Source organism: Hemibagrus wyckioides, linkage group LG20 (genome assembly GCF_019097595.1).
Source record: "Hemibagrus wyckioides isolate EC202008001 linkage group LG20, SWU_Hwy_1.0, whole genome shotgun sequence".
In the NCBI taxonomy this organism is placed as follows: Eukaryota; Metazoa; Chordata; class Actinopteri; order Siluriformes; family Bagridae; genus Hemibagrus; species Hemibagrus wyckioides.
In genome coordinates, this window is record NC_080729.1 from 21,018,171 (window position 1) to 21,038,933 (window position 20,763).

At 41.0% G+C, this 20,763-nt stretch overlaps 2 protein-coding genes across 5 annotated transcripts in view; both read right to left on the reverse strand.

The window, feature by feature from the left end:
• Positions 1-19: 19 nt before the first annotated feature.
• On the reverse strand, positions 20-10,954 carry gk5 (glycerol kinase 5). Its single transcript, XM_058418499.1, has 16 exons — positions 10,004-10,954; positions 9,561-9,654; positions 9,206-9,281; positions 9,027-9,120; positions 8,460-8,591; positions 8,168-8,243; positions 7,884-7,945; positions 7,652-7,725; positions 7,495-7,555; positions 6,374-6,500; positions 5,632-5,736; positions 5,379-5,473; positions 5,003-5,106; positions 4,793-4,852; positions 4,569-4,702; positions 20-3,665 (listed from the first exon to the last, which is right to left on the reverse strand). The coding sequence occupies exons 1-16, from the start codon at positions 10,130-10,132 to the stop codon at positions 3,481-3,483; spliced, it is 1,608 nt and encodes a 535-aa protein (XP_058274482.1). The 5' UTR covers positions 10,133-10,954; the 3' UTR covers positions 20-3,480.
• A 462-nt stretch (positions 10,955-11,416) lies between these two features.
• Positions 11,417-20,763, reverse strand: part of xrn1 (5'-3' exoribonuclease 1) — a 29,067-nt gene continuing 19,720 nt past the window's right edge. For 2 of the 4 annotated variants that reach the window (XM_058418496.1, XM_058418495.1), the window contains exons 25-40: positions 20,461-20,697; positions 20,010-20,145; positions 19,523-19,579; positions 19,272-19,404; positions 18,828-18,897; positions 18,482-18,689; positions 18,273-18,359; positions 18,051-18,146; positions 16,180-16,257; positions 15,899-16,030; positions 15,597-15,747; positions 15,324-15,457; positions 14,987-15,100; positions 14,657-14,759; positions 13,782-13,939; positions 11,417-13,074 (exon numbers count right to left, since the gene is read on the reverse strand). In XM_058418496.1, coding sequence (XP_058274479.1) covers positions 12,817-13,074; positions 13,782-13,939; positions 14,657-14,759; positions 14,987-15,100; positions 15,324-15,457; positions 15,597-15,747; positions 15,899-16,030; positions 16,180-16,257; positions 18,051-18,146; positions 18,273-18,359; positions 18,482-18,689; positions 18,828-18,897; positions 19,272-19,404; positions 19,523-19,579; positions 20,010-20,145; positions 20,461-20,697 — 2,152 coding nt within the window. In that variant the 3' untranslated portion in view covers positions 11,417-12,816. Of the gene's footprint in view, positions 13,075-13,749; positions 13,940-14,656; positions 14,760-14,986; positions 15,101-15,323; positions 15,458-15,596; positions 15,748-15,898; positions 16,031-16,179; positions 16,258-18,050; positions 18,147-18,272; positions 18,360-18,481; positions 18,690-18,827; positions 18,898-19,271; positions 19,405-19,522; positions 19,580-20,009; positions 20,146-20,460; positions 20,698-20,763 lie in introns of all 4 variants that reach the window. The other 2 variants (XM_058418497.1, XM_058418498.1) reach the window with 2 other exon arrangements.

Here is a 20,763-nt window from a genome sequence, read left to right on the forward strand (position 1 = left end):
CAGTCACAAAGTCCAGCGCTGTGTTTAATGAAGATGACTTTAATTGATGACGATAATCACAGTACAGTCATGTGGAGGTTACAGAGAGATCAGAAACAGAACATTTCCAGATTAAAGTGGACTTTAGTTCACCATCACCATCTACAGGGTCATTTAGCCAACGGTCAGCTTTGATCTATCACTCAGTCCTGCTACAGATCCCGGTGAAACCCCACCACTCTCCCACTCCTCTGACTGCAGCTCTGTTCATTTACGTCAGACGGATAATTATAACTAAAAACTATTTATAATCAGATGTTTTATTACAAACTCCTTCACAGATCTCCTGCTCATCGTTTCACAAAAAACACAACTCAGATACGCTGAAACAGAAACATCATTTAATCACGACAAGTTTCACGGCTGTGTATTAAACCCTGTCCGAAAATCATCATTCCAATAAAAACAACTTTTTTATTTATTTCACTTTAAAAAGTGGTCAAAAAAAAAGAAGAAAAAAAGAAGCTAAGTGTTTTGTATCTCAGTTCACATAAATCCTCACCTAGTGCTTGTGCTGTTTATTTACCTGAAGCCCCGCCTACTGTGTATTTACTTTACTACCAGGCTCACTCTGATTGGCCGAGAGCTTTGCCACAACACCACCACCATGATGGTTAAAACAGAATGCAGACGCATCGGGACTTTTTAATTCTTATTATCTCCTTATTTTAAATATTTCTAAGGAACAGAAAAGCATTTAAATGTTTTATTTCTGCACAAAATCCATACCTTTCCAGTGTGTGGATTGTTCTTTTCTTTTCCTCAGAACTGTGTAAACATTGTGTCCCAGTTTCTGAGATGATCACACTTCCTTTATCTGGACTGAATGTTAAACTCTGTAATGTTATATATAAATATATAAAAACATCTTCTGCATCGTGTGTAAATATAAAGACGAGACTTCAGAAGGTAAAGTCAGAGAGTTAAAGTAATGAGAGAACGGGGTTCAGAAGGTCAAAGGTTAAAAAAAAGATTAAAGTTTGGATGGGAAGCGACTTATAAAGAATAAATCAGCAGCAGAAAATCCTCTATAAACCACATGATTAGGGTAAACACTGAGGGTCAGAAATGACCTCCTAACACATTTACAGTATCTCACAGAAGTGAGTACACCCCTGACATTTTTCTAAATATTTTATCTTTTCATGTGACAACACTGAAGAAATGCCCCTCTGCTCCAGTGTACAGTAGTGAGTGTCCAGCCTGTATAACAGTGTAAATTTACTGTCCCCTCAAAATAACTCAACACACAGACATTAATGTCTAAACCGTTGGCAACAAAAGTGACTCCACCCCTAAGTGGAAATGTCCAAATTGGGCCCAATTAGCCATTTCCCCTCCCCGGTGTCATGTGACTCGTTAGTGTTACAAGGTCTCAGGTGTGAATGGGGAGCAGGTGTGTTAAATTTGGTGTTATCAAGAAATTGAGTTATTTTGAGGGGACAGTAAATTTACACTGTTATACAGGCTGGACACTCACTACTGTACACTGGAGCAGAGGGGCATTTCTTCAGTGTTGTCACATGAAAAGATATAATATTTACAAAAATGTCAGGGGTGTACTCACTTCTGTGAGATACTGTATATATTTGTTTATTTATTATTGATCAGATCCTATTCACATTTAAACCAGACCCAGAACTTTCCTATATTTCTATATTTCTCTGACGTTCTGTCAGTAAAATTAGACAGAAGAGCTTCACTAAAGGCACTTTATATCTGTTGCATGTCGCCAAAAGAGAGACGAGAAACGTGTCGTTTGAAGATGTTTCTACGGAAACCGAGGCATTTGTTCGGTTCGTAAGGTGACCGTGAGGAGAACCCGGAGTGACTGAGGTTCCTCTGAGGTTTAAGATCATGTAGCTGGTGGACCAAGATAGGACAGACCTTATGGACCTCGTGTCTCTGTTCAGGAGACTCCACACTGAAAGGTCACTTGAGGTCACGGGGCTGAGGTCAGTTCTGAAAACTTAGCTCATAGATTCCAGTGTGTTTTCATCAGGGAAAAAAACAGGAGAGATATTCTTACAAGCAAATTTTATAAAAACACAACTTCTCATTTGATCGTTTCTGATCCACTCACGAGACTGACCTTTCGACGTGAGTGGGCGGGGCTTATTTAATTCCTACACGCCCATGTACGACTTTACAGGCAGCGTCTGCTCGCGAGTCTACTCTCTAAAACAGTAATGGTTAAAGCAAACTCAAGGTTTTAATACTCTGAGAATAAAATAATAATACAGAATACTCGGAAATATAATTTCCTGTGGATGTGAATGTTTTTGTCGATCAAAATTTCTGTTTAAAAAAGAAATGTATTATTTAGGTGAAAAACGGTGTCCTATCAATCCTAAACTCACACATGAGAAGACTAAGTCACATAAAGCAGGACCTTCTCACTGCACTTCTCTAACCCAGCTCTAATGTGGAGCTGAAACTGTTCATTTCTATGTTCTTCACAGCGTGTGGAGACGCCCGTATCCACAGACACGTACTGAAAAACTTCAGAGTCTTCAACAGAGACACGTCCTCATGCTGCTGCACTCGCTCTGAGCTCCTTTCACAACATCCAGTCAAAACCAGTCCATTTATTTTACTGGTATTCACTAAAGAATAAATAATACAGAAAGCGAGCAGACACTCACCTAGAAATTAAAATTTTAATAATTCTGTTCTGATCACACTAATGGAGGTGTATGAACTGTGGACGTAAACAAACTCCTCTGCTGATAGAGGATTCGGTACTCATTATTATTATTATTATTAATAATAATATTTTTATTTAAATCTATTGTTCAATTTTTTATTGGTATAAAATTGAGACAAAATAACTGCCACGCTGTTTTTTCAGCCTTTACCCCAAGCGCTCATTTCACCTTTTATAGTTTTACACAAGATCCACATTTCTGAATCTTTAGTTAATCTGTCAGTTTGCTTCATCCAAACATTTCCAGACTTTTAACAACTTTTATTTTAGACTGATAAATGAAACCCATTGTGACTTTTTATCTAATCATTTATTATATACTTATAACTGCTTTAATCTCACTTTTATTCCTCCAGCAATACCAGAAACTACTTTTTGATCTACTCTGTCGAGAATTTCCCTGGGGTTTGAATAATGGTTAGAGAGAGAAGATAAACGATCAAAGCCCTGTCTGTTTTTATCTTGAAACTGTTTTTTCCTTCAATCCATCAGTCTTCTGTTATTTGTAGCCGTCACTGGGGATGATGTCATCAAGCGTAGTTAAAGAAAGTAAAAACATAACACACCAAAAATACACCAAATGAACAAAAGTCTAAGATGGCTGAAGTCAGAGGTGTGTTACATTTAAGGCACGTCAGAGTAAAACATGGCTCTTCATCACCATCATCATCATCATCATGTCAGAGTAAACAACGTGGCTAAGCTCTGACTGTCTGGCACCGTGTGTGTGTGTGTTATGATGTGTGGCTATACCAGTGCATGGAGCGCTGCAGGGCCTGTTCCCAGCTCTGCAGGACTGGTTTATACACACCACCACCACCACCACCACCTCCTCCTGCATCTCCTTTAACACTCTGAGGAAGGAAGAGTCTCTCAGTCATCTGCAGTTTCTTCAGCTCCTCTTTACTCTTCCAGAAACCTACAGAAACAAGAGAAATGCTAAAGTCCAGGCTTCAGAGCAAACCTTCATTATTAAATTATTCATTAAATTAAAATGTTTATTTTCTGCAACACGGAACGTTTGGAACAAGTTGTTCAGTATAACACATGAATAATAATATAATCTCAATATATTAATCTACTATAATGAATGACTTTGAATTTATTTGTATAGACATTGCTTTGTACATGTGATGTAAAAAAAATCAAATGAATCAATTAATTAATTATGTAATTCATTAAGTAAGTAATTAAGAATCATACAGGTACAAACTCAGCTAAATGATAATAAATAATACAGTCATAACATTGTGAATTTTCAGGAACAAGAAAATATTACATTTGAATATAAAATGTTTTATAACATTCATATAATTATTTAATCTAAGCTCATCATTAACGTTACACACTAAAGACATTTTAAAGTCTAAAAACACACAAGACTTTCACAGCCTGAGATTTTTCACCTTTTTTCAAAAAACAAAAACTAGAAATATTGTCAACTTATTTATTTATTTTAAGTTGCCATTTTCCCTAAATGTAATTTCAAAAAAAAAAAAAAAGAAAAAAAAAAAAGAACAATAATTTAAATTAATGTGGAATTAAAAAACTTTACTTAAACACTTCTCTTGTAATATGTAGATTTAGTGGAGAGTTGTGTCTAGATAAACGATTTATTTATGTTCCACTGCACACCTGACTGACTGCTTATAACTACTTCTGACTCCTTATAACCACTTCTGACTCCTTATGACTGCTTCTGACCTCCAGATGAAATGTATTATGTTAGAGAATAATAATCTACACAGTAACAGTACGATATAGTTACTAGATTTTATATTTTCAGTAGATGATGTGTAGGAAAGTGTTTTTTCCCCCTCACCGACTCCCAACCCGGCCACGAACGCCGCCCCCAGACACGACATGTCGAAATGCGTGGCTCGTGAGATTTTACGCCCCAGCAGGTCTGCACTTAACTGCATGACAAAGTCGTTCATGCACACGCCGCCGTCTGCCCTGTAAACACACCCACATCTTATTACACATTTATTACAGTCTCCAGGGTAACATCAGAGTAATACGGCAGTGTCAGCGTCCACGCAGTACCTGATTTTAGTGATGGGGATCCGAGTTTCCCGACACATCACATCAAACAGCTGCTTATTCCTGAATAACACACACACACACACAAACGGGCAATACTGAATACTGTCTTAACTTCAGTGATGCTGAGTCTGATATGACTTAAAGAGACAGACAGATAGATTGATAGACAGACAGACAGACAGATAGACAGGTCTGTGAAGGGAATCTCACCTGAAAGCGATGGACTCTAAAATAGCACGCACCAGGTGACTCTTAGTGGTGGATGGTTTCAGACCCATGAACGCTGCACATGCTTTAGGGTCATTTAATGGAGCCTGACACACACACACACACATACACACACACACACACACACACAATGATCACACTGTGGTAGCGTATTAAAAAGAAAATCTGTATAAAAAGAACAGTGTATTTATTGTGAAAATAATAATAATAAAAAATAATATGAAGAATATCACAGAGACATGACTTACAATAAAAAGCCTGAAATCAATCGCAAGCAGGAAAGAAAAAAAAAGTATTTTATACATTATATAAATATCTATAAAAAACAGAGCCGGAGCAAAAACAGAGCTTTACAGACCTGCAAACCGCTGAAGGAAGGAACGAAACACACTCCGTCTGAGTCGCTCACACTGCTGGCCATGTCGGAGGTCTCCTTTACATCTGTAAACAGGTCTGCAACACACACACACACACACACACACAGAAGTGATTCAGTGAGTCATGTTGGTGTTGTGTTGTTACTCAGGGTTTTGTAAGTGAAGTGAAAAAGAACAGCAAATAAGTTAATGAGTTAAGACACTAACGAGTTTACATGCAGTGTGTTTGCTCACCAATTTCCTGAGCCCATCTGATGGCGGTTCCTGTGTCTGCAGAGTTTCCTTCAGCAAGATACACAACATCAGAGCCGATTTTCCAGCCCACCAGGGGATACAGGCCTAAACACACACACACACACACACACACATTACAGTATATACTATATTACCCTAAGGTTACCAAGCTGTGTGTGTGTGTGTGTGTATATCTGTGTGTCTGATGTTTGGGTGTGTCTGTGTATCTGTGTGTGTGTGTGTGTCTGATGTCTGGGCGTGTATGTATCTGTGTGTGTGTGTATCTGTGTGTGTCTGATGTCTGGGTGTGCATGTGTATCTGTGTGTATGTGTCTGTGTGTGTGTGTCTGATGTTTGGGTGTGTGTATGTGTCTGATGTTTGGGTGTGTATGTGTCTGTGTGTGTGTGTCTGATGTTTGGGTGTGTGTATGTGTCTGATGTTTGGGTGTGTATGTGTCTGTGTGTGTGTGTCTGATGTTTGGGTGTGTGTATGTGTGTGTGTGTCTGATGTTTGGGTGTGTATGTGTCTGTGTGTGTGTGTGTCTGATGTTTGGGTGTGTGTATGTGTGTGTGTGTCTGATGTCTGGTCGTGTATGTGTATCTGTATCTGTGTGTGCGTGTATGTGTCTGTGTGTGTGCATGTGTGTGTATCTGTGTGTGTGTGTCTGATGTCTGGGTGTGTATGTGTGTGCATGTGTGTGTGTATCTGTGTGTCTCTCTGTGTGTGTCTGCGTGTGTGTACCTGCTACAGATGTGTGTGGTTTGTTCCCTGTGTTGATGTCCATAAATGTTCCTGTTCCCATGGTAATCTTTACATCACCAGTATCAAAGCAGCACTCGCCAAACATGGCTGCCTGCTGATCCGCCATCTACAGCCATCAGATTAACCTCATTATTACACAACAGCATACTACTACACACCAACACACACTACTACACAACACTACACACCAACACACACTACTACACAACACTACACACCAACACACACTACTACACAACATTACACACCAACACACACTACTACACAACATTACACACCAACACACTACTACACAACATTACACACCAACACACTACTACACAACATTACACACCAACACACTACTACACAACATTACACACCAACACACACTACTACACAACATTACACACCAACACACTACTACACATTACACACCAACACACTACTACACAACATTACACACCAACACACACTACTACACAACATTACACACCAACACACTACTACACAACATTACACACCAACACACTACTACACAACATTACACACCAACACACTACTACACAACATTACACACCAACACACTACTACACATTACACACCAACACACACTACTACACAACATTACACACCAACACACACTACTACACAACATTACACACCAACACACTACTACACAACATTACACACCAACACACTACTACACAACATTACACACCAACACACACTACTACACAACATTACACACCAACACACTACTACACAACATTACACACCAACACACACTACTACACAACATTACACACCAACACACACTACATTAATACATTAAAATATAATGAATGAATGAATGAATAAATAAATAAATAAATAAATAAATAAATAAATAAATAAATCAATCAATCAATCAATCAATCAATCAATCAATAAACAAACACAAACACATATTGACCAATACACAGGCTTAAACTATTATAAACAAATAACCATAAAAATAAACATTATTTAAAAATGGAATAAATGAAAACATTTGTTTAAAGAAACTTACTTCTAAAAAATGAAAATAATTAGAGCATGGAGAATAAACACATCAAATTCTGTAGAAGAAAATTACTCACAACCGACATGATTGGAATAGAAACCCCAAAAATAACAGGATCAGAGGAACCAAACTGATGACTACAGAGAGAGAGAGAGAGAGAGAGAGAGAGAGAGAGAGAGTTAAAGTGTAATTATGTAATTGATAAAAGATTATAAAAAGCAGTTAACATGTACCTGGTGTTGTGCACAGTGGGGAGAATGGAGAGAGGTAGAGAGAGGAGAGAACACAGAAATCCGCTCCAACACATCTAAACACACACACACACACACACACACACACAATGGTTCCGTTTAGTAGGTCATGTGGTTTAGAGATAACGGAGAAACCAACTCTATCTACTTTTGTATTTTCCGTATCTCCTGTTCATCTGATCTGTTCAGTTTGTTCAGTTTTACAATAAAATACCTGATAGGAATCAAAGATGGCCGTCGAGCTAGCATTGGAATAATCTGTAGCGTGGACCAAACCTGCAGACATAACACACACACAATATCGAAACTCTTCAACCTGCAGTGTGACGATTTCACAGAAATAAATTACACTAAAATTCTGCTCAGCTAAAGTGTGTGTGTGTGTGTGTGTATACACCAGTGACATCTAACTATGCACAAGGCCTCAGGGTGGGCGGGGAAAAGTCTCAGAGTGGGCGGGAACAGGTGTCACAGCAGGTGTCACTATGGTGTTATTACCTTTAGTGAGTTTATAAAGCAGCCATGTGTCAATGGTCCCAAAACAACAAGTTCCTTCATCAACCGCTTGCTTCAACTGAGTGAGAGAGAGAGAGAGAGAGAGACACAATTGGGTCACACTGCATGAGAAGTAAACAATCATGAATAAGGTTATTAAAGGCTAAACTCAGATTAGTAATAATAACAATTATTTAAATTAATAAATGAATTTTTATTATTATTATTATTATTAATAATAATAATAATAATAATAATAATAATAATAATAATAATAATAATAATAATAATAAACCTGAGGGATGTGCTGTAAAGCCCAGGCCAGACGCATGGAGACGTGCTGTGGTGTGAAGACCACCAAACTCGCGGCCAGGAAACGCTTCCGTCTGCTGAGGAAGTGCAGCATCTTCATTACACCATGCACTGCCTGTCACACACACACACACACACACACACAGTGCCATCAGGAGAGTCAGTCTTTCACAAAAGACAAATCCCTTTAATTTTTTCTGACTGCAGTGAGTCTCATCTATCCACACCGGTTGCTATGGTAACAACACCGACCTTAGCACGGATTATTTTGTACTTTACTTTAGGTTATGTTTCTGACTTATTCAGCATAGTAAAAGTTTAACTACAAAGTAAGATCTGAATGTGTTTAGCATTTTTTTCTAAGAGCACAACGCTCTCCGTGTCTCAGGTTAGAAGCAGAGATCATTCTGATTAGATCTGACCACGTAACAATGTTTGATATCAGAGTCCAGATCGACCGACCAGCTGGATGTTTATGCTCCGCTCAGAGATCATTAAACTCTGTTGGATCAGGGTTAACCCGGGGGAAGAGGCAGGTGTGTGAGCTCACCTTCATGGTGCACGAGTTGTTCCATGACTTCACCATCTCGGCCGCTCGCAGGTCCTGCCAGCCGATGAAGTTATGAAAGGGTTTCCCTGTCTTCCTGAAAAGTCAGTTGTTGCTGTGAAACATGCTATGAAGCTCACTGACATGAGAACAAGCACGCACACACACACACACACACACACCTGTGCCAGGTAGTGAAGGTGGCTCTCTGAGTTGAGATACCTAAAGCCTCCATCTGACTCATCTGTAAACCTGAGTCTGTAACACACACACACTCAATTCATTTTCTTATAAACAAGTTATTACACAAATAACTGTGCAAGTTTTTTTTGGAATATAATTTCATTTTTTTAATCATTTCAAGCCAGCAGCAAAATATCTAAGACATCGTGCTCGGAAGTATTTCAACACGTGATGATGTCACCCATCCTCCTACAGCTTGAATCACACGACTCTTATGACAGCGAGAATCTTAGACGCCGTAAACTGCAGATTGTTTTAGGGGAAGTGTGTTAGGACTGAGGCAGGATCGCTGACCTTGAACCGCTCCCTTCACCACACTGACGAAGCTCTGCCACAGATCCTCAGGGTCCATCTCCACCCAGCCATGCTCCGGGTACTGCAGAGATACCTGGGACAAAACACACACACACATCATACAAACAGTACAAGAGAGACTAAACTGTACATATAATGTTATCTAAAATCTAAAACCAGATAAACAAAGGGAAGTTTGGCCTTTTATACTGGAAACAAATTGAGGAATCGTAGAGGAATCGAGGGGGCGTGGCTAGAGAAACACTGCTCAAACACTCGGACAACCCAATTAATTCTGATGAAGGGTGTGTTAATGAGCTAATTAATTTATTCTTTTTTATTTAAATGATGTGATGTGTTAGTGCACGAATCGAGGGAACAATCATCACAGCAAAACACCTGACAGTGTTACTGCGCATGTCAGGAGACTCAGGTGTGTTTACCTTTCGGCTGCAGGATCCCCGGATGTTGGCGTGTTTATCATAAACATGGCACCTCACAGAGGTCGTTCCTACGTCCACAGAGAGAATGAAGCTCTCTCTCTTCGTCCAGCCGTTTCTCAGCGTTCCCATAACTCTCTCTCTCTCTCTCTCTCTCTCTCTCTCTCTCTCACAGGAGCGAGGATACGAACTTGAACGGCATGGCCGCGAAAAAACCGCCAGATAAATGGAAATATTGACTGTCGTCTTCTCCTCCTCCTCCTCCTCCTCCTCCTCCTCGTTCTCTCTCTCTCTCTCTCTCTCTCTCTCTCTCTCTCAGAGTCCTGCACTTCGCTCTCTTGGACTTTTACTCCACCAAGGAAACATCGGGCACGCGGGTCAAGATTCTCCGGAAGCTGATTGGTTGAATTCGGGGCGCACGCGGATAACTGTCGCGAGGAACTGATTGGTCAGGAGCTGGGCGCGCGCCTGGTCAGATGGCTCCCGCGCATTAGTTTCATGCTTAACTGTACAAATAATTTTTACTTAAAGACAACATAATCTTGTGTTACTTATAATGTTTAATCATCACTACTTCTTAATGAACAACTCTGACCAGACATTTCGTCACTCTTAGGACTTCTCACAGTTTCTGTTCCTGATTTGTGTGGTAATGTAATAGGAATAACCTAAAACCGTGTCGCTTGTGGAAACACCCGACAAAAAGGAAGTAAATTAGCAACAAGCTAACTTAACCATTTCTACCACAAACCCCTCCCGCTCATGCGCCCTGTCAACTTATCTGTCGCTGAGATACAGTTCCTGCCCGCGCCGCGGTTGAGTCGGTCATAAAATAGCTGAATTCACAGGAATTGTCCTCTTGTTGGTCCACTTTCACCTCAGGGAACTTATTTGATATCCAACCGCCGGCTTACTACAAACAGAAATAAATAGTACACCAAACGGGTTATAAATGCTGACGTCACACATCAGCCGATGACTGGGCGTGTAAATCTCTTAAAGAGACAGCGCTCCATTTCAGTCTGGGATTATTATGGACTGTTTCTTGAATAAAAAATAAAGCAGGTTATAAAGAGGTTGTACCACTGTTAACAAAAAACTGCTAACGGCTGTGAAATTCAAATAAACTCTAAATTAATAAAACAGTTGAATAATGTAACCGTACTGTAAATGTTAATTAAGGCTTTAATATATTTACTGAATATTTAAACATTAAAACTCACATTACAACACAAATGTTCATGAGTTGACATTTCATTAGGAACACCTAGTAGGTCCTCAATTACGGTCTGAAGTCCATCTGTTGCTCTGTATAAAGTATTGGCACCCTCTCTTATCAGAAATTAATCACTGCACAGGTTTGTATTTGGTTTGTAAGACGCTCCAATAAAACAATACAAAGGAAAGAAAAAAACATTCTGATAACAAAAGTTTATTAAAGATTTATATACAGCACATCCAAAACCACAGTTTAATTCTTCTGTGAATTTGGGTCAAGTTCATTTGAAAATAACACTGCACATGGATGTACTGCCCAGTCAACTGCCCAGTCCACATTAAAAACTGAGGGTGGTGTGGCGGACACCAGAAAAAAAAAAAAATCCAACTGCGTACAGAACTGCTGGTAAGAGAGATCGGTTTTCATTTATTTATTTATTTATTTAAAAAGTGAGAAAATTAAAATCCCCAAAATTGAATTTTAAAAACCAAACTGGAGCCTAGTTCTCTTTTACACAGAGAAAATGAAGCGGGTTTCTGACCGAGCTGCCAAATAAACCCTGGACAGATTTAACGGACTGCCCACAGTGTTGGTTGAGATCTTGTGCTACACTGTTCACAAAAATTCGATCATTTCCATCTAATTCATCCTCTTAGAGCCAGGCAGGGAGAGCGAGAAGGTGTATAACATGAAATATAAATGGACCAGAGAGAGAGAAATCAGGAAATAAATGATGTGTGTGTAGAAGACACTGAAATGAGTGACCACAGAGTGAGTGTTTTAAGGCTACTTTCACACATGGTGTATTTCATTCTCTTTTTTTTTAGTTTACTGAAGAAATGCTGACCGATATGAACTAAAGCAGCTTGAATAATGCTGGAATATTGGCTAGAATTTTTTAAATCTTAAATCTCCTCATATTTGTTCACTGACAAGTTTCATGTCCACCATTTTGTCCTCCATATTTTTATTTGTTATGATACTCTCTCTTCTGATTGGCTGAACATGATGTTCTCATTGTGCATGACCTACAAATCATTAAGAAAGAAGTGGACACGAAGCTTCTCATGCTCTCCTACACACCAGCGTCAGTGCTACAAGTTTGGACTTGGTGGAATTTCAGGAATGTGGTGAGGAACAGGATTTTCCGGGAATCTAATCTGATTGTGACTGCAGGATCGTAGCTGTACGTGTAGGGATCCTGGATTTAAAAACAAATCAAATGGGAATAACAAACTTGTTTATAGTGTGCTGCGATTACAAAAATAACTCTTCAAATAGTCAAGGAGTATTAAAAACCCAGAGTCGGGGGAAAAAAGACGGATAAATCGGAATAAAAGTTTAAGTTTAAAGTCAGATGCCAGAAAAAAGTCGAGAAGATCGTTCTGCTGCTGAAATTAAAGTGGATTAAAGTTAAAGAAATATTCGTTCACTGCTGGAAAAAACATGACCTAACACGCGATTAGATCTTCAGATTCTTCACCGTGTTCCCCCGATGCTGCATAATTATATTTAAAAAACCATATTGACCATAAAACCCGGGGGAAAAAAAAAAAAAAAAAGTCACTGGAGGAAGAGGCGGTGCTCCGGTTCCGCTTCAGTCCGTCACTTTGGCAGCATCGAAATTCACCGCCAGCTTCCTGTGTTTGCGTTTGGAGGCGGAGCCTGGGGTATGCGCTGGTTTGGAGGGTTGTTTGGGCGGGGTCGTGAATTCCTGCGTGCTGATTGGTGGAGGGGTTTTGTGGGCTGCTGTCGCCGCAAAGTGAGGAGTTTCAGTGTTTTCAGGTCGAGCGGCGCTCCCAAAGTCCAGTCTCATGTCCTGGTTCCTCCGACCTGAAACTCGTTTCTTAGTCACCTAGCATCAAAAATCGAAATATTGACAGGTTAAAGCTAACTAATATTAAAGCCTTGCTGAGCAACTTTTATCACTTTGAAGCTGATTATTTTCCTCTAACAGCACACCCCCAAGTGTTCTATTTCTAGTTACATGTAACGTTGTGGAACATTCATGAAACAAAATAGTTCCTGTTCTCTCTTACATTACAAAAGACTGACACTGGAGACTCCTTCCACAGATTACAGAGAGCATCATGTCACATGTTGCTATAGAAACCATACACATCAGAGCAAGTGCATTAATATAAAACTGATGTGCTCCACTGGTCCATCATCTCTCAGGATAAAAGGAAGGTCTACATCTAGACCCTTCTCTGTTCTGCACCGAGGTGGTGGAATGAACTTCCCCTAGATGTCCGAACAGCCAGGTCACTGACCGTCTTCAAATGTCTTCCTCTTCCTGAAGCACTTACACTAGCTCTTATCTTTCCCTGTTTTTATGTATTGTTATATGTTTAAAAAAACCACACCAGTGTTTAGACTGATGGTATCCTGAGTCTGTAACCTACTGAACCAGTGGTAATGTATTCACTGATAGAGACTTAAAGCATTTTGTACATCACTCTGGATAAGAACGTCTCCCAAATGCCAGAAATGTAATGTAAATGTCAGCAGCAGTGTGGTGTAAACCCACGTGTATTTCACGTGCAAGTGTTTGGATCTTGCCTGTAGTGGGATAAACTGGTTGTGAGATCCAACGTGTGCCGGGGGCGGAGGCATTCGAGCTCCGGGAAACGTCCCGCCAAAAAATGGCTGCCCCTGTGGGGGTAACTGAACCCCCCATGGCAGAGGAGCATAACCTTGAGGGGGCATCAAAAGACCAGCTGCAAAAAAACAAAACAAAACAAAACAAGAGCTCACGTGAGGCGACTTTAATCAGCAGTACACGTGACCTCCGAGATGAGATTTCTGCAATATGACGTTTAAAGATAAAGATCGTTTATTTAGTGATCTATAATGATGGCCAAATTACAAACGTGCAAAAGTTTATACACCCTTAGGACACAGCAAAAATCAAAGAAATGTTGTTTATACCCACAAGATGATGTGCTGAGTTTCACAGATGTTCCTTACTTATTAACAATAACACAAATCCTCATTCAAATATTAACATCATTTATCTATTCAACACAGAGTCATCTTCCAATAACAGCTTCATGGACTGTTTGCCTTTTGGGAGCTTAAGCAGGTGTCTGTTCTTCTCCATTCATTTGTATATCCTTAATTTAACTAGGATAATTATATTCTGACAAAAATCTCTTTCATCAGCGAGCCCTTGTGGCACAACAGTTACCACAAACACAGCCCTGAGAAACAGTTAAACACAGGATCTTACCGAATTTCATTAAAGCCTGATTTGTTTTTAATCAAAAAGAAGAGGCTGAAAAACCTGTTTCTTACTCACCTACCATAAAAATACAACAACAAAAGCTATCAGTGGAAAGCTGAAAGAGCCAATAAAGGAGCTCTGAAAAGCAGTTACAGAACAATAAGAGTGAGGAATGTGATGCAGCAGAAATGTGAGACTCCTGAACACTCACCTGCAGGCTGTGGGAACACCTGAGGATGAGGAGCCATGGGCCGCATGGGCTGCATTCCCGGGAACAGAGGAGGAGGAGCAAGAGGGAACGAGCCGACCGAGTTCTACATTTCAGGGAACAGAGCAGGACAACGTCATGCTTTTATATACACATCCCTCTGTGTGTGTGTTCATTAAATGCTGAGCCCTGAATAAGTGGGTATGGTTTTGAAGCAAAGATGTGTGAGACAGACATCAGACAAATCAAAAAAGAGACAGAAAGAAAGAAGAAAAGACAGAAAGACAAGAAAAGAAAAGAAAAGAAAGACAGGTGGTGTGTGTGAGATATTACCAGACGCTGCAGAGTGAACAGTGCTGCTTTCTCTTTGGCTTCAGTTTCAGACTGACAATGAGGACCGTGAAGCAGGAGACCGTTAGACAGTTTCACCTGACACACCATCAGACCCTGAACACACACACACACACACACACACACACACGTGCACACACACGCACATGCACAGAATTTAAATGTACAGAGAACAGAAAAATGCTGCAGTGACCAGTGCCATTTTATTCCAAAGCAAACAGGGTAAGTAAATAAGGAGGCACTAGAAGTGTGTGTCTGTGTGTGTGTGTGTGTGCGTGCGCGAGTGAGTGAGTGAGTGAGTGAGTGAGTGAACACTGACCTGTCTGTTGCGTAGGAAGGTGAACTCAGGCGGCCCCATGTTCAGCCCTACACACACTCTGTTCAGCTCGGCAGCCATGCAGGGCAGGAGGGGAGGAGTGGGAGATTCCCCCTGAGTCGAGTTCATCCTCGCCGCTGGACGGAGAAAACCAGCAATAAAGTTAACATCCAGATCGTTACGCAATACGTGCAAGATTCATTTCTTATTTCAATGGTGGTGAAAATACCGAAAACCAAACCACTGTCCGGTGTGAGAAAAAAAATATTTATCTACCCAGTTTTTTGGAACAGCGTCTCCTGTTCTGCTGCTGAGCTCCAGGATTGGAGGAATTCTGTGATGCATTCAGAGGGGAGGAGTCTGGGGCGGGGCACGCAGATGCTGAACTGTCAATCTTCAACATCTCCTTCAGCATCATGGTTCCCATCTGCTCAGGAAACACACACACACACACACAAACACACAAACACACACACACACACACACACGAGAAAATGAGAAGTCATTAATGACATGCTGAAATTATCTAACAACTCTAATAAGTCTAATCATGCATTTAATTGCTTTAACGAACTTACCATGGCAAAAGATTGAGGAGACAGCGGCTTCTCCGTCTCATCCTCAGGCTCTTTGACTGGAGAATTTACTGGAGCTTCTGCTTCCTTCGAAATTTTCAGATTGGCTATAAGCTCCTGAAACTCTGTATTGACCTGCAAATGTTCAGAAAGAGTTCACAGCCTGCACACACACACACTGGACACACCACTGTGTTAATAAACACCGTGACTCTGAAGTGTTACAAGGACCCATATTTAACACTAACTATAATCTGATCTGATGTCACCGGATTAGTAAATACCTTGCTGGAAGGCTTCTGTGGGGAAACTGCATTTAAATCCTCGCTCCTCTTCAGTAATCTGATAGTGGCACCCTGACCCTGAGGAGAGAGGTGTAGGGTTCATCATCCTGTACATTCTGTAGCATTCAATCAGATCCTAAAGATAACCAGTATTTCATTATAATTCCCCGATATTAGAATTTGTGTAAATATACATTATAAACAAAACTGAATCTGCAGTGTGAAGAGTTTATTCTCCAGGAAGACAAACGGCAGACGGAAAACATTTCAGAAATGTCAGGAACAAAGTCTGCTCACAAATTTTAACACACTTTTCATACTGTCCTAAATAAAAAGGTGTTAACAAACCGAATCCATGGTACAGAGATCCACTCAAGCTGTGTATAGGGATCTGTGGTCTCCATGGCAACCAATGACACACACACATATATATATATATATATACACACACTATATTGCCAAAAGTATTCGCTCACCTGCCTTGACTCGCATATGAACTTAAGTGACATCCCATTCCTAATCCATAGGGTTCAATATGACGTCGGTCCACCCTTTGCAGCTATAACAGCTTCAACTCTTCTGGGAAGGCTGTCCACAAGGTTTAGGAGTGTGTTTATGGGAATTTTTGACCATTCTTCCAGAAGCGCATTTGTGAGGTCACACACTGATGTTGGACGAGAAGGTCTGGCTCTCAGTCTCCGCTCTAATTCATCCCAAAGGTGTTCTATCGGGTTGAGGTCAGGACTCTGTGCAGGCCAGTCAAGTTCATCCACACCAGACTCTGTCATCCATGTCTTTATGGACCTTGCGTTGGTCACTGGTGCACAGTCATGTTGGAAGAGGAAGGGGCCAGCTCCAAACTGTTCCCACAAAGTTGGGAGCATGGAATTGTCCAAAATGTCTTGGTATGCTGAAGCATTCAGAGTTCCTTTCACTGGAACTAAGGGGCCAAGCCCAGCTCCTGAAAAACAACCCCACACCATAATCCCCCCTCCACCAAACTTTACACTTGGCACAATGCAGTCAGACAAGTACCGTTCTCCTGGCAACCGCCAAACCCAGACTCGTCCATCAGATTGCCAGATGGAGAAGCGCGATTCGTCCCTCCAGAGAACGCGTCTCCACTGCTCTAGAGTCCAGTGGCGGCGTGCTTTACACCACTGCATCCGACGCTTTGCATTGCACTTGGTGATGTATGGCTTGGATGCAGCTGCTCGGCCATGGAAACCCATTCCATGAAGCTCTCTGCGCACTGTTCTTGAGCTCATCTGAAGGCCACATGAAGTTTGGAGGTCTGTAGCGATCGACTCTGCAGAAAGTTGGCGACCTCTTCGCACTATGCGCCTCAGCATCCGCTGACCCCGCTCCGTCAGTTTACGTGGCCTACCACTTCGTGGCTGAGTTGCTGTCGTTCCCAAACACTTCCACGTTCTTATAATACAGCTGACAGTTGACTGTGGAATATTTAGGAGCGAGGAAATTTCACGACTGGATTTGTTGCACAGGTGGCATCCTATCACAGTTCCACGCTGGAATTCACTGAGCTCCTGAGAGCGACCCATTCTTTCACAAATGTTTGTAAAAACAGTCTGCATGCCTAGGTGCTTGATTTTATACACCTGTGGCCATGGAAGTGATTGGAACACCTGATTCTGATTATTTGGATGGGTGAGCGAATATATGTGTATATATATATATATATATGCTAATTAATAACTATAAATCATTATTAATGATACAATAAGAAGGCGATATTTGGTGAAAGTGTCACTGTTTTGTTTCTGCTGTGCCACTGAGCCTTTATCAGCCTGGTACACATTAATAAATATCAGACCATGCACATGTACGCACACACACACACACACACATACATGGTTTTGCCATTGTGTTGGTGGTTTCTGAGGCAGAGCTGAAGATTGAAGAGACTGCCAGACATTACTGAACTCCTCCTCCTTATTCGTTGAGCCCTAAAACACACACACACACACACACACACACACACACACACACACACACACCCCCCTTTAAATCCTCACACACACACACCCTTACAGACACGGATATGCAGTCACAGATTGTTTTAAACTCTTTACCTTGTGCTGTGTTTTTTGGTTCAGGCCTTTCTGAGGAGAGTTTCTGTTTCCCTGAGTGTCGGCTCCGAGACCCTGCCTGCTGTTCTGCTGTTCAAAACACACACACACACACACCTGAATGAGAAGTGTGTTATTTTTTACTTAAATTCCTCTCTATAACAGACGTGAAGCCATGAGGTCACTCTGGACTGTGTGTGCACGTGTGTTACCTGTGTAGGTTTAAATGGTGAGCGTGGCGAGTGGTTCAGGCCGTCCAGCTGGTGTTTGTGAGTGTGTGTGTGTAGTGAGGAGGAGGAGGAGGAGGGCTGTGGTTTGACAATGGCAGTGAGTTTGTGAGGGTTTTGCTCCTGACGGTTTCCATGGCTCAAATTGATTAAGGCATAAGGAGGAAGTCTGTAACCTCTACCTGGAGAGCACCTACACACACACACACACACACACACACACACACACAGTTCAAAACAAGTGTTTATTTTATTTCCTTTCAGCAATAACTTTTTAAAAGAGGTATTATAGGTAGAGTTATTATTGTATACTGTAGTGTGTGTGTGTTACCTGATGGTGAGTCCTCCAACAAACTCCTCATCAAACAGAACCTCATACAGAACTTCAGCTTCTCGTTCAGCTGATAAAGGACAGAAAACACTGCAGCATAAACACACACTGACTAATTATATAATAATAATAATAATGATGTTAATTAAAAAAACATTCTATACTGTCGGTAAAATGTAAATAATACAGCCAGAATTTACAGACCTAACCCCAATCAGCTGTATAGAGAGAAAATAAGCAATACATGCTGATACTGACCATGATGACATCACCAGGGTGGGGCAATGTGACCAAAACATCATATTTACACACTCATCTACAGGACATAATTACATCTGTATTACATTACCATCATCATATCGCCCCGGCCTGGACATCATCACTTAACCCATCTGGACAGTCGGTCTATAAATAAAGGACAGTGAATACGGTCGCGTGCCATACCTCCTTTGATGCCGATGATGGTTCCTCTGAGGCCGAGAGGAACAGAGAAATTCTCCCTGACATTAACCACGCGGTCAAATAGGTGATACTCAGCATCAGGGTCAGGAACTACACCATGCTGCTGCTCCAAAGGCTGGTAGACAACCATACATCACACACACACACACACACACACACACACAAATAAATAAGCAATAACCATGGAATACATGTCACTAATGATATATGATTTTCAGGAGATATGTGCTCACCTGGAACAGCAGGTGAGGTTTCACAGTGACACACACTTTCTTAACAGTCTTCTTCATCTGTGTGAAAAAAAACTATTCATAAATCTAAATAAATAAATAAACCTGACCATAAATTTGGACAAATTAGACACTTATAATATTGACTGATTGTCTAACACACCTTCATGAGACTACTCTAATGAAACACAGTGTTATTCATTATTTTATTATATAATTACACATCATTCCTAAACACACACTTCTTTTAGGACAATAACAGCTGCCTCTAAAGGCAATAAAGCTCGAAAATAATTTATTCAAATATTTAAGATCCAGCATTCGCATATATAAATATCTTTTTTGTGTGTTTAGAGGAAAGAAATAAGAGCTGTACCATCATAGTGTATTGATATATACACTAAGGTGCGATTTGAATAACAGCAACTGTGTGTGTGTGTGTGTGTGTGTGAATGTGTGTGTTAGTGTGTGTGTGAGTTTTCATGATCACCTTAGTTTTCTCCAGCTCTTCCTCAATCTTCCCAACAATGCCTACATCCAGAATCTGGAGGTCACATGATGCTCGGGAGGAGGAGCTAACAGGATGCGTCTTCAACCAGGCGGTGATTTCCTGAACCTTTTCAGCTCTAAGAGAGAGAGTGAGAGAGTGCGAGAAAGAGAGAGAGTGAGAGAGAGAGAGGGAGAGAGCAAGATAGAGAAACAGAGAGAGAGAGACAGAGGGAGAGAGTGACAGAAGGAGAGAGAGAGCGGGAGAGAGAGAGAGTGGGAGAGAGAGACAGAACGATTACAGTAGCTGTGCTCTGATAATGATCAACTTCGTCTTGTTTTATCAGGGTTATGAGTGCTGTGTAACACTGAATCTCCAACTTCACTTATTTTGATGAGAACCACTACAAAGTGGTGTATAGGGTGAAGTGTGTGTGTGTGTGTGAGAGACGTACCCATTCTCATCCTCTCCTGGCCAGATATCGTCCTCATAAAACAAATCATCGTGGCTGTTCCTGGACACATAGTCGAACACCTCGGAGAAGCGCTCCAGATACTCAGCTAACAGCTCCTCTACAGCGGCCGAGTACAGCCACTCCTTCTCTGTTCTCTTAGTGTAGCCAGGAACCTCCTCATTCTTCTTATTGAACTTCAGATTCAGACCCACATTGGCTCTCTGCTCGCCATGAGGACTGAGAGAGAGAGAGAGAGAGAGAGAGAGAGACAGAGAGAGTGTGTGTGAGAGAGAGCGAGAAGGT

What these genes read in the sequence shown, in the direction of transcription:
- gk5 (XM_058418499.1), bottom strand. Translation starts at nt 10,132, where the DNA reads ATGGGAACGCTGAGAAACGGCTGGACGAAGAGAGAGAGCTTCATTCTC. An exon ending in ACCTTCACTACCTGGCACAG is followed by an intron (nt 9,121 to 9,205) that starts GTGTGTGTGTGT and finishes CTGACTTTTCAG; the next exon opens with GAAGACAGGGAAACCCTTTC. An exon ending in CGTGGCCGGGTTGGGAGTCG is followed by an intron (nt 3,666 to 4,568) that starts GTGAGGGGGAAA and finishes TTGTTTCTGTAG; the next exon opens with GTTTCTGGAAGAGTAAAGAG.